This window comes from Notamacropus eugenii, chromosome 4, assembly GCF_028372415.1.
Source record: "Notamacropus eugenii isolate mMacEug1 chromosome 4, mMacEug1.pri_v2, whole genome shotgun sequence".
Lineage (NCBI taxonomy): Eukaryota > Metazoa > Chordata > Mammalia > Diprotodontia > Macropodidae > Notamacropus > Notamacropus eugenii.
The window spans coordinates 67,230,517-67,242,363 of NC_092875.1; the positions used below are offsets into that span (position 1 = coordinate 67,230,517).

The 11,847-nt window shown below is 51.8% G+C and overlaps 1 protein-coding gene across 6 annotated transcripts in view; it reads right to left on the minus strand.

Annotated features, from left to right (window-relative positions):
* The window catches only part of SSBP4 (single stranded DNA binding protein 4), a 44,225-nt gene extending 32,639 nt beyond the window's left edge, over window positions 1-11,586 (minus strand). For all 6 annotated transcript variants that reach the window (XR_011965538.1, XM_072601646.1, XM_072601643.1 and 3 more), the window contains exons 1-5: window positions 11,458-11,586; window positions 11,253-11,352; window positions 2,557-2,629; window positions 2,063-2,124; window positions 1,668-1,752 (exon numbers count right to left, since the gene is read on the minus strand). Coding sequence is in view for 5 of the 6 variants with exons in the window: in XM_072601646.1 (XP_072457747.1) it covers window positions 1,668-1,752; window positions 2,063-2,124; window positions 2,557-2,629; window positions 11,253-11,311 (279 nt within the window). In the remaining variant the exon portion in view is untranslated. The remainder of the gene's footprint in view (window positions 1-1,667; window positions 1,753-2,062; window positions 2,125-2,556; window positions 2,630-11,252; window positions 11,353-11,457) is intronic.
* Window positions 11,587-11,847: the final 261 nt, after the last annotated feature.

The following is an 11,847-nucleotide window of genomic DNA, read 5'->3' on the forward strand; positions in this document are numbered from 1 at the left end:
CACTAGAGGTTGTTTATTATTTCTGTCAACTGTTTGGACTGAAGAAAGTGATGGGGAAAATGTTAAAACCATAACATAAATGCAAAAATCCATCCCAAGCACTTTTTGCTTTTTGGTGAGCTGATAATAAATATTTATCAGACCATCTTTGCTGAAAAATTATGTCTTCTACTTGGGGCCAGAAAAACTTCTCAAATAGGGGAGGTGCTGCTTGGAAAGCAGCTGGTCTGGGAAAGAGCTGGGGGATTTAGTGGCCTGCAAGCTCGAGATGAGTCCACAGTGGGATATGGCAGCTGTCCTCTGGCCAGGGGCAGACCACACCTCCGATACCGTGTTCATCTCTGAGCTGGGTATTTTGGGCAGGAGAGTAATGAGTGGGAGAGTAGCCAGAAGAAGATGTCCTCCTCTTAAGGAACCCAGGATGTTTACCAGGAGGAGAGAAGACTTAGAAAACTTGGGTCAGAGGGGTTATCTTATTTTGCTGGTCCCAGAGGGCAGAATCAGGAAGGGGTATGTGTCTAAAGGGGCCAGTTAGAGCTATCACCTCTCTTCCCTTCCCCCCAAGAGAGGGGGAAGAGTTGTCTTACCTGGCTACCTTCAGGGAGAGGCTGGAGAACTGGCATCTAGTAGGCACATTGTGGAGAGGATGCCAGTGGTGCTGGTGGCGCCCCTCCCCAACTTGGAAAGTCTGTGACTCTATGTTTGATAAGTCTATCAGGGAAGATGGGTGAGTAAGGAAATCTGTATATGAAGGTGAATGTGTTTAAGAAGGGGAGGGTGGAGAGAGAGGGGGGAGAGGAAGGAGAGGGAGTGGGAAAGGGGGGAGAGGGAGAGAGTATGAGTGTGTATGTGTGAACACTTTGTGTCCATAGCACTTGAGCTACACCCGGAGTTACCAGGCTCAAACTTGAATCTCAGCTCTCTCACGATGTAGGTGACCTTGGGTCACTTCACTCCCCTAGGCCTCAGTTTCCCCATATGTAAAATGAAGGGATTGAATCAGATGACCTTTCATTTCCCTTTCAGTACTAACTCTTTGATTCTTGTATTCTATGGTCTCTTCCTGTGTGTGCCTATTTGTAGGAAGAGTGGCGAGAGCTGGCCCCGGGGTCAGGGAGCCCTGAAATTCAAGCCCTGCCTGTGGCACCCGGTGGCTCGGTGACCCTGGGCAAATCTTGTAATCTCCCAGTTCCCAAGGCAATTCCTGAAGTTTCCAAGCAGATGCTGACTTGCATGGGTACAGAGAATGCTCAACTTGAGAAGGTGGTCAACACAGAAGGCAAGACCTTTAGGGAGCCAGGAGCCCTGTTTACCCTCTCCTCATTGGTTTGTTTGTCCCTAACCTGGGACCCTCCAAAAAGGCAGCAGGCCTTCCTCACTGTGACAAGTCTGTCCTAGAGCAGACAAGGATCACCTCCTCAGACACAGGACCATAGAGACAGAGGCAGCTTCTCCCATGGTTGGAGATTCTTACAAGAAAGAAAACCGAGAGTATAGGGTGGAGGCTTCCATTAGCCCAAATGCTAGGGAACTGAGGCCAGCAGCCCTCCAGGCTCTCTTAAAACATGCATATACTTATATATGTCCAACATCCAAAGTCTTTCCAAGGCTCTCGAGCCACCCACCCACCAGCCCCAGATCTGGCATTGGAGAGGGCAGGGACTCACGTAGTCATGAAAAGCCTTGGCCTCACTAGAATGCTCACAGGTCTCTCTTCGGTCAGGGGCCGCACAGTATAGGTCCCAGAATACACTGAGGGGGAAAGGAAATGATTGATTAGGAAGATGCTGAGGCACAGCCTTCTAACCTATATGGTCCCTGCCCTATGCTGTTGTCCCCAAAACCCTCACCCCAGTCAATCTCCCCCCATCCATTGCTTCTCCTTGGAGTACTCTTACCAAACTGAACCCCACTCACTCCAACTCCATCCCTCCCTTCCCATCATTCTTTTCTAGCCTTGAGGGCTCCTCTCCATCTGCCTCATCCCAGAGCCTCTGCCCCTTCCCCCATTGCTCCTCCCTAGAACAGCCTTGCCTCACTGGGCCCCCCACCCATGACTTACCACCACCAGGAGTGCAGAAACCCTGGGGGCTCCCCCAACGTAATATTCTTCTCCCACCGGATCTGCCAAAGCCACAAGCAGGTTAGGGAGAAAGAGACCCTGCCCAACCCTTTCCCATGTCCCCCCCCCAAAAAGTAAAACCTCATCTGGCTTCCTTCCCTTCCCCCCACCTTAGAAGTCTTGGCTGGCTCAGCTCCTCAGGTCCCCCGGCCCTGCAAACCCCCTCATTCCTCACAGTTCCTTAATTCTAACTCACGGGCCTAAAGAGCGGCAATTAAAGAGGTTAGTCATTCAGCCCCAGCAATCTCAGCCCCCTCAGCACTTTCAGGCCCTGAATCCTTTCAAATTCCCCTCCCCCCCCAATCTCAGTTAAAACAGAGCCAAGGAACCTGGGAGAGAAAGGGCTGGGGGGAGGTGAAAGGAGAGCAGGAAAGAAGAGGGAAGGGGGGAGCTAAGCAGGAGTGGGCGGCTCTACCCGGCCAGCTGGTTCTCACCTCCGACAGGAAGGTCTGGGCTGACTTCTGGGCTCCCACATGAAGCAGATACTCATATACATACAGCGCCAACCTACACAGAGAAGGCTGGGCTCAGGGCACGGGGAAAATGCACCCAAGCCAGGTATCTGGGGATCTGTTTATCAGAAGATGTCCCCTGTCCCCAAGCAGACTGGAAACCCATTGAGGGGAGAGACCGAATCCTTCTGGACTTTGGATTCACAAGTACCAAAGAGCTAGAGGAGGAAGGGACCATCCTGTCTAACTAACCCCTTCCCCCAACTTTATAGGTGAGAGAGCAATCAAAGGCAGGATTCAAACTCAGGTCTTTGCACTGGTCCAATGACCATTCATCATGTGCCAGGTGCTATGTCAATCATGAGAATGCAAAGAGACTCCCAAACAGCTCCGCCCTTCCTAAGCTCACGCACTACCTGTGGGAGACAATATGTAAGTAGCCAGGACTGAGATACATCAATAAATAAACATTCTATGCCCAGGCCCAGTGCTAAGTGCTGGAGATACAAAAGGAGGCAAAAGACATTCCCTGCCCTCAAGGAGCTAATAATTTAGTGGAAGAGACAACGTGCAAACAAGCTACACACAAAATAAACAGGAAATAGTTAGCAAAGGGAAAGCACTGAACTGAAGAAGTGCGGAAGGCTTCCAGTAAAAGAGGGGATTTTAGGTGAGATTTAAAGGAAGGCTGGGAAGTCAGGAGGTAGAGATGTGGACAGAGAGCATTCCAGGTGTGAGAGAATGCCCAGAGCTGAGAGATGGAGGCCAGGGTCCCTGGTCAGAAGAGTACACAGTGGTTACGAAGGTGTAAGAAAACCAGAGAGGCTATGAAGATGAAGAGTTTTGAAGGTCAAACAAAGGATTTTGTATTTGATCTTGGAGGTAATAGGGAGCCACTGGAGTTTATTGAGTGAGGGGGTGACATGGTCGGACCTACGCTTTAGGAAAATCCCTTTAGTGGCTGAATGGAGAATGGATTGGACCTCAGGTGATGTGCTGCAACAGTCTAGAAGTACCAGGATGAGGACCTGTGCCTGAGGGGTGTCAGGGTAAAGGCACTGGCAGCTGGGGAACTGGGAAAGGTCTACTGAAAATGGGATCTCAGCTGAGACTCAGAGAAAGCCAGAGAGACTCCTAGGGGGAGGGGAGGAAGGCGAAGATTCCAGGAATGAGGGACAGCTGGTACAAAGGTCCAGCGCTGGGGGGGTCAGGGGACGACTGGGAATAGCCTCTTGCTAAAAATGGCCTCAAGCTGAGTCCTGAAGGAAGCCAGGGTCCATGCTAAGGGGCTCCTCCCTAAGTCAGAAGGGGCAGTCTTGGCCTCTGGGACCGGTCAGTCCAGGGCAGAGTTAGTCTCTCCCTGTGTCCACCATCACCTTCCTTCTCTGAGAGTCTTTGCTTTCTCTCTAAAAATCTCCTTCCCCAACACTTACAAACTCCAGCTTATCTCCCCTAGCTTAGGAAAGGCCCTTCCTAGAACCTGGGGTTGAAAACCAGCTCTAGCATAAGCTACTTGTGTGACCATGGACGGGTCATTTCCCTTCTCTGACCCTCAGTTCCTCATCTGTAAAATGAAGAGGAGGGCTAGATTGTCTCTAAGGTCCTTTCCAAGTCTAATGATCTTGTGCTTTTATGATCCTATGATCCCAGGCTCTTTCCCTCTCAAGTTATGATCCTGTTTCTTCCTGACCCAATTTTTTCCCCCTTTTTTTATCCCCTTCTTCCTCCATATTAGTCACATTGAAAACAAACAAAAAACCACACATACAAACTCAATAAAAGTAAAAATTAAAATTATACTTCAATCTACACTCTGACTCCATCAGTTCTGTCTGTGAAGGTGGATAACATTTTTCATCATGGGTCCTTTGGAATTGTCTTGGTTCACTGTATTGCTGAGAACAGCTACGTCATTCACAGTTGATCATCGTTACAATGTTGCTGTCACTGTGTACAATGTTCTCCTGGTTCTGCTCGCTTCACTTTGCAGCAGATCATGTAAGTCTTCCTGGGTTTTTCTGAACCCATTCCCCTTTTCATTTCTTATAGCACAAAAATATTCCATCACAATCATATACCACAACTTGTTTAGCTATTCCCTAATTAATGGGCATCATCCCTTCAGTTTTTAATTCTTAGCCACCACAAAAAGAGCTGCTAGAAGTATTTTTGTACATGTGGGTCCTTCTGCCTTTTCTTTGATCTATTTAGGGATATAGACCTAGCAGAGATGTTTCTGGGTCCAAAGATATGCACCATTTTATAGCCTTTTGGACATGGCTCTCCAGAATGGTTGGAGCAGTTCACAATTCCATCTATGGCACTTGATGCAACTTCTAAAAGGAACAATCTACTTTTGCTCATGACCATTCATTCATCCATTCCTCAACCCCTCACTATCTGACTTTTGTCACCACTGATCTCAAGCTGCCATCTCCAAGGCCACCATGGACCTATTATCTCCTCATCTTAGGTGGCAACCTCCGTAACCTCTCGGCACCACCACTGGGCGCTGGCACTGCCCTAACCTTCGCTCCAGATGCTTTCCTCTCTTGCCTTTGGTGACACTGCTCTGGCTCATTCTTTTCTCAACTGTCAGATTGCCCCTCAGTATCATCTTCTCTCCCATGAACCTTCCCAAGACTTAGCCAGCAGCCACATTCTTCCTTTCCTTCTTTATACTCATACATATTCCGGCTCTCTCTTTTCTTTCCTTCTTCTTTCTCTTCCTGAAATTGATTCCATTAACCCTCAGAGTGCCAGCTCTTTCTTTTATGCAGGGAATTCTCCAATCTATATCTCATTCACTGACCCATTTATTCATTTAACATTTATTAAGCACCTATTATGTGCAGAGAGCACTTGCCTAAATCTTGGAAGGCATGCAATGTTCAGAAAAGACAGGATTTCTGCCTCACTAGGCAACCCACAGTCTGGTAAGAAAAGAAGTCAATGATAATACATAGCATTACTGGATAATCGCATCAGAGAGGGCATAAATCAGGGGTGAGGAACCTGCAGTTTTGAGGCCATATGTGGCCCTCTAGGTCCTTAAGTGTGGCCTCAAGGCCACAGGTTCCCCACCCCTGGAAATGGAAGTCCGAGAGGGAAGGCTATTATCAAGAGAGAAAGGTGAAGATCTGGAGGGACTTCTAAGAGGTGGTATAAAATACCTTGTACACAGTAGGTGTTTAATAAATGGTGGCTGAATTGATGGGTAGGACTTCAACAGTTGTGGAAGGAGAGGGTGAACATTTCAGGCACAGTTAACATCCTAAGCAAGAGTATGGAGGCTGGAGGACATCATTCAAGAAACAGAGATTTGTCCATTTGAATTGCCTATAGAATGCACATATAGGAGTGATGTGAGGCCAAGCTGGAAAGGTAGGGTGGGAGCCAGCTGTTCAGGGCTTTGAATGCCCGGCAGAAAACTATCTCATTCATTTATTCAAGAGATGTTCACTAAGTACCTATTACATGTTAGGAACTATGAAGGGGATATATCAAGTTACAATGGTCCTAACTTTTCTCTCATACCATTTCCACTAGGATGTTCAAACAGCATCAGTCTCATTGCTTTCAAAACAGAATTCATTATCTTTCCCAAAAAAACTTGCTCTTCCCTGGATCTCAGTTTTCTGAGCAGGTAGAGGTAAATGGCTCTTGAGGTCCCATCCAAGCCCAACTCTAGGATTCTGGGTCCTCCACTGAAAGGGGTCAGCCAAGCCAGGGGATGTTTCCAAATGACACCAATGTAAGTGAGTGCCTGCCTGGATGGAGCAAGAAGTGGGCTGGGGGAAGGGGGGCAGGATGAAGGGTCTTTGAGGGTCATCCACTCTACTCTGACCCCTTCCTTTTACACATAAGGAAACAAAGACCAAGAGATTGCCCAGAATTAAGGGAGTAAATCAGGGGATGGGGATTCAAAGTCAGGTCCTGGGATGCCACCAGTCTGGAAGACGTTGACGAAAAATGGTATTTTTATTAAATCAAAATCTCAATGATTTTACAATAATGACCCACATTTACATGGCACTTTATGGTTCACAAATACTTTCCACCCAATATTCCTGCAAGGTGGGTGTGGCATGTGGTATTTGACAGGCCCAGGAAGCGCAGTGACTTTATTTGAAAGCACATACCTGGCCTTAAAACATCAGACCCAGATCTCCTGGCTCCAATTTCCAGTGCTCCAGGGTCAACTTGAAATATCCCACTGAGAAATTTAAGCATATCCCAGTATTATTTAGTGTTTGCAAATCCTCCTCAAGTCCCTCTGAGCCTGGATATGCCTGTTCTGGAACCTAAGAAGACTTCACTGGCCATGATCACCACCTATACATATGTGAAAGGCTGTCATGGGAGACAGAGATGGGTCACCATCACCTCCTCCATGTATGTGAAGGGCCATCATGGGGCACAAAGATTCACTTGACACTATAGGATCTCCAGGAGAACTAGGTGTGAAGGGTGAGAGAGGGATCCAATTTCACCTAAGGTCTAGAGCAGGCCTCAAAAAATGTAGAGGATCTACATTCAGGTTGCCCAAAATCCTTCGGTGGACTGCAAGTTGCATAGGCCTGGCCTAGAGAAACAAATCAACTCTGTCACCATCGAAAGAAGGACTTTGTCAGCCTACTCTGCCATGGCCTCATCCACCATTCCTGAAACTTTCTGGCCCAAAGTACCCTTCCCTGAACATGACTCCCCTACCAGCCTTGTCTCCAGCCTTAAAATATAAGCTCCTGAGGGCAGGGATGGTCTTTTCACCAATTCCACTCAGCCATCAAAGGGAACCTCCCAAAGTGAAGGTGTGGCTATGTAGCGGCTCATTTGTTTCAATCAGCTCCAGTGGGTCCCTATCACCTCCAGGAGCCTCCACCTGGCCCCTTCCTACCTTTCTAGTGTTCTTATGCTTTATCCCTTTCCATGTCTTCTACAATTCGATGACACTGGCCTCTGGATTGTTCCTCTGACAAGACCCTCCATCTCCAGACTCCGGGCATTTTTACTGCTGTCCTCATCTATGAAATGCTCTCCCTCCTTATCTTCAATTCCTGGCTTCCTTCAAGTCTCAGTTAAAATTCCATTGTTTTCGAGAAGCTTTTCTTGATTCCCCCTTAGTGCTAATACCTTCCCTCTGAGAGTCTGTCCAATTTCTTCTCTACAAATCTTGTATACATGCAGTTGTGTGCATACTGTCTTTCCCATTAGAATGAGATCTCCTAGAAGGTAGGCACTCATTCTTTGTCTCCTCAGTGAATGCCACGTTATTCATTCATTCACAGCTGAAACGGATCTTATACATCATGTGGTCTAACCCACCAATGGGTTAGAGGTCCCATTGAGGACCCCAGAGGTTAAGTGGTTTATCCAAGGTAACAAGAGCAGAAGCAGGATTTGAACACAGCTCCTCTGAAACGCAAACTCATGCTTTTCATATCATAAGCTTTCTAACAATTAGAGCTACTCAAAAGTGAAATGGATTGCCTTGAGAGGCAGTGAGTTCCCCATCATTAGAAGCCTTCATGAAGCTCAATGACCATTTATGGGAGGATGCTAAAGAGGGGATTCCTGTTCTGGCAAGAGTTGGGACTAGATGTCCCCTGGTGCCACTTTCAAGTAAGATTCTGTGAGTCTAGGTTCTCCCGGACTGGACAGGGGATGATGGAAAATGGGAAGTCCTAGGGAAACTTAGTACTGGGATGTAAAGGAGGCTCAGTCGGGAGCTTGAAAATGCTGGGGAAGTCTTGGGGGTAAAGTAGGAGCCCCGGGGAGTAGGGTCCTTGGAAGGAGACACCCCCCCCCCCCAAACTGAACCAGAAGGCAGGAGCAGGAGGAGATAGAAGGGGCCCATCTCCTTCCCAACAGTGTTGAGGTACTGTATCATTCAGTGCCACTAACTCTTTACTTGATTAGACCATAGGACGCAAGATCAGATTTTAAAAAATAGCCCTCAATAAATAGTTCAATGTCAGCTTTGAAGGTCTCCAGTGAATACCTACCCCAACGATGTTTCTACATTTCTATCAATGACTTGGGGAAAGTCCTCCAGCCTAGGTATTAGCATGATCATCAATTTTTTGGGTGATATAAGACTGATAGAATGAGGATCAAAACAGACCTCCTTACAAGCTAGGACCCTGGGCCGAATCAAACACAACTCAATAGGGAGAAATATCAGATTAAGAAAAACACTGATGACAGAGGAGGCCAGACTAAGCAGCAAAGATCTGGGGGTTTTAGTGGCCTTCAAGCTCTGTAGGAACCAACAGTGTGTGACAGGGCAGCCAAAAAATCTAAGAAAGAGCTTCCAGGAATAAGGAACGGATGGGCCCTCTGCATTATGACCTAGTCAGACCACATGTGGAGCAGTGTGCTCAATTGGAAGTGCTGCATATAAGGAAGGAAATGATGAAAGGTCAATGTCCAGAAGAAGAGAAGGACAGTGAAGGCCCTTGAAACTGAGACACAGAAGGATGCATGGGAGGAACCAAGGTTTAACCAGGGAAAACTCAAAGCCAGGAGGAGAGCAGCCTTTGGAAGACTATTACATAGAAGAGGGATGCACCTGGTTCTGTGATGACAGGTAGAACTCCACCTCCTATTTTTACAGATTTCCTAATTTGTCAAACAGGGGGCTGGGCTCAGTCATCCTGAAGGTGCCTCCCAGCTCTGACATTCTACCTTCTAGGTTATGAGGGTCCTTTTCTCAGCTAGGTTCTAAGCTTTTAGAATCGAAAAGCCTTGTGTCCATGGAATGTAAGGGCCCTCCTCAGCTCTGCCATACTACTCTACCTTCTCGGTTCTAAGGGATCTCTAGGCCTTCTAAGTCAATGAGCAGCCACCCTACCATAACAAGCCTTTGCCAGAAGGCCACGCCTGCTATGGCAGTAGGAAGAAGGGAGGCCATTGAGGTGGGGTTGGAGGAAGCCTCTGTGTGTGTGTGTGTGTGTGTGTGTGTGTGTGTGTGTGTGTGTGTGTGTGTGTATGGGGTGGGGGTGGGGGGCTGTAGGGGAGGGGACTGTTGGGAAAAGAAAGCCAGATAAAATGGATTTTCAGCCTTCCATCCCTTCTCCATCTTTGGCCCCAGCAGGGGAGGGGGAGGCCAGGGGACCCTGGGTCTTACCCAGAAGCCCTAGCGATGGAGGAGGTTCCCACTGCCCCACAGCCCCGACCAGGGTCCCATAGCCCGGGTCTCTGCAGCAGCGGCCTTGAACGCTGGAGGCCACCTCCCGCTCCAGGTCCCTTCTTCTGCCCCCAGGCAGCCAAGTCCCGCCCACCCCCCAAAGTCTCCAAGTTTCCGGCTCCTCCAGCCCCCCGACCCCGCCCTGACCTCAGGCCAGGCCAGTCCCCAGGGAGGCCCCACGCCCCGCCCCGCAGCGGAGTCTGGAGCTCCTCCCCGTCGCCAGGAGCGGGAGGGGGCCAGGGGACAGACGGACAGGTGGCCGCGGGGCGGGGCCGCCGGTGGAGGGGGCGTGTCCGCCCCAGGGGCCCAGGGGGCCACCACTTAGCCAGCAACTTTCCTGGGAGCTCCTAGTGCTTGGGGCAGCAGGAGGGCGAGGGCGACGTGGGAATCCTGGGGTCCTGGAGCCTAAGCTCAGGGATCTGCCACTGCCGGAGAGGAGCGATGGGGACGGTCCCATCCAGGCCACCGCCTCCTTCCCCTCGGCGGCCTCCTTACCCTTCCCGGCCCAGGCTGCCTTGAGGTCCCCAGGACCTCCAGGGAGGTTGTCCCGGCCCAGCCCAGCTCGGTGGGTGGACAGACAGCAAAGCAATCCAGAGGAGAACTTTCTGGCAGCCGGATCCCTACCTTCCACAGCAGCCAAGGGACCCCCTAGTCCCCCACTGCCGCAGCCTGGGGAGCCCCAGCCCTGGCCCCCGCCCCAATTCCTACCCTTCCCGCTCTAACTGGCTCCAGTCCGGCCTCTTCCCACTATCCTTTCCCGGCCGGGGGCCGCCAACTTCGCCGCGGCTCTGGTCCCAAACTTTTCCCTGGTGCCCCTCTGACCCTCGCCAGCCTGGCCTCCCCCTAGCTCCGGTGGGGACTGACGGCGGCCTGGGGGCCGGAGCCGGGGCTCGCGAGGGCGGCCCAGCCCAGTCCAGCCCAGCCCAGCCCAGCCCAGCCCAGCCCAGCCCAGCTCCGCCGCGCGGCACCCAGCGAAAACTTTAAAGGCGGCGGCGAGTTAGTACGTGGGGGACCGACGGGGGCACGGGGGGCTGGGCTGGGGCCCCTGCGGGGCTGCCCTCTGTGTATCCGGCGCCCCCCGAGATGGCAGGCAATTTGGACCCCGCGCAGAACGAGGTCCCCGGCCCCCCGACTCGGCAGCTCCCCGGCTCCTACAGCCTCGCTCTCCCCGGCCGGGAAAAACCTCCTCGGAGCGCTCGGCGCGGCCGCCTGGGTCTGCTCTAGCGCCCGCGCTCGCGCCCCAAGGCCGGGGACCCCGTGCCCCCTCGCTCCCGCGCGCCCTGGCCCCGCGATGCCCTGCGTGCCCCGCGCTCCCCCGCGTGCCCCGCAGCTCCGCGCTCCCCTCCAGCCCCTGTCCTCGCCTCTCCGGCGGCTCCGCTCTCCCTCCGGCCGCCCTGAGCCCCCGCTTTCCCGCGGCGGCCCCCGCGCGCCCCGCGCTCCCGGGGACTCCCCAACCGCCCGGCTCCCGCGCCGGCGCCGCCGCACTTACTTTTCCCGAGCCTGGCTGTCGGAGGGGACGGCGGAGCCCTTTCCTCCCTTGGCGTACATGCTGCTTGTTTCTCTTTCAGACTTTTTCCCCTACTCCACACCTGTCAAAGAAAGGAGCCTGCCGAGGTCTCCATCTCCATAGCTACCCCCCCCCCCCCCGCCCCCTTTAGTTTTACATCCCGGAGCTTTGGACAGAAATCAGGTACATTTTCCACGCGGGGGGAACTTGAAACGGTCGCGGCGGCTCCAGCTTCAGCTCCGGCTTTGGGTTTTTTTTTTTTTTTTTGGTCCGGCTGTTCCAGGAATCGCGCGCTGCTCCCCCAGCTCCGCTCAGCCTCCTCTCCCTCCCTCTCCAGGCTCAGCTCTTAAAAGGGCGATGGCGCCAGGCGAGAGAGACCGCTGCGGCGGAGAGGAGAGGGTCTCTCCTCCCCTTCCATCCCCGAGCTCCTCCCGCCCCCCTCCCAACACGCACACTAACTCACATTCTGACACCCACGGCTCCAGGGTCCTCGCACACCCGACCACACTAGTGCGCCCACGCTCCCCCTCCCACCTCTCCTCTCTCACACTGGTGGGATTTGCACACCTAATGCCTG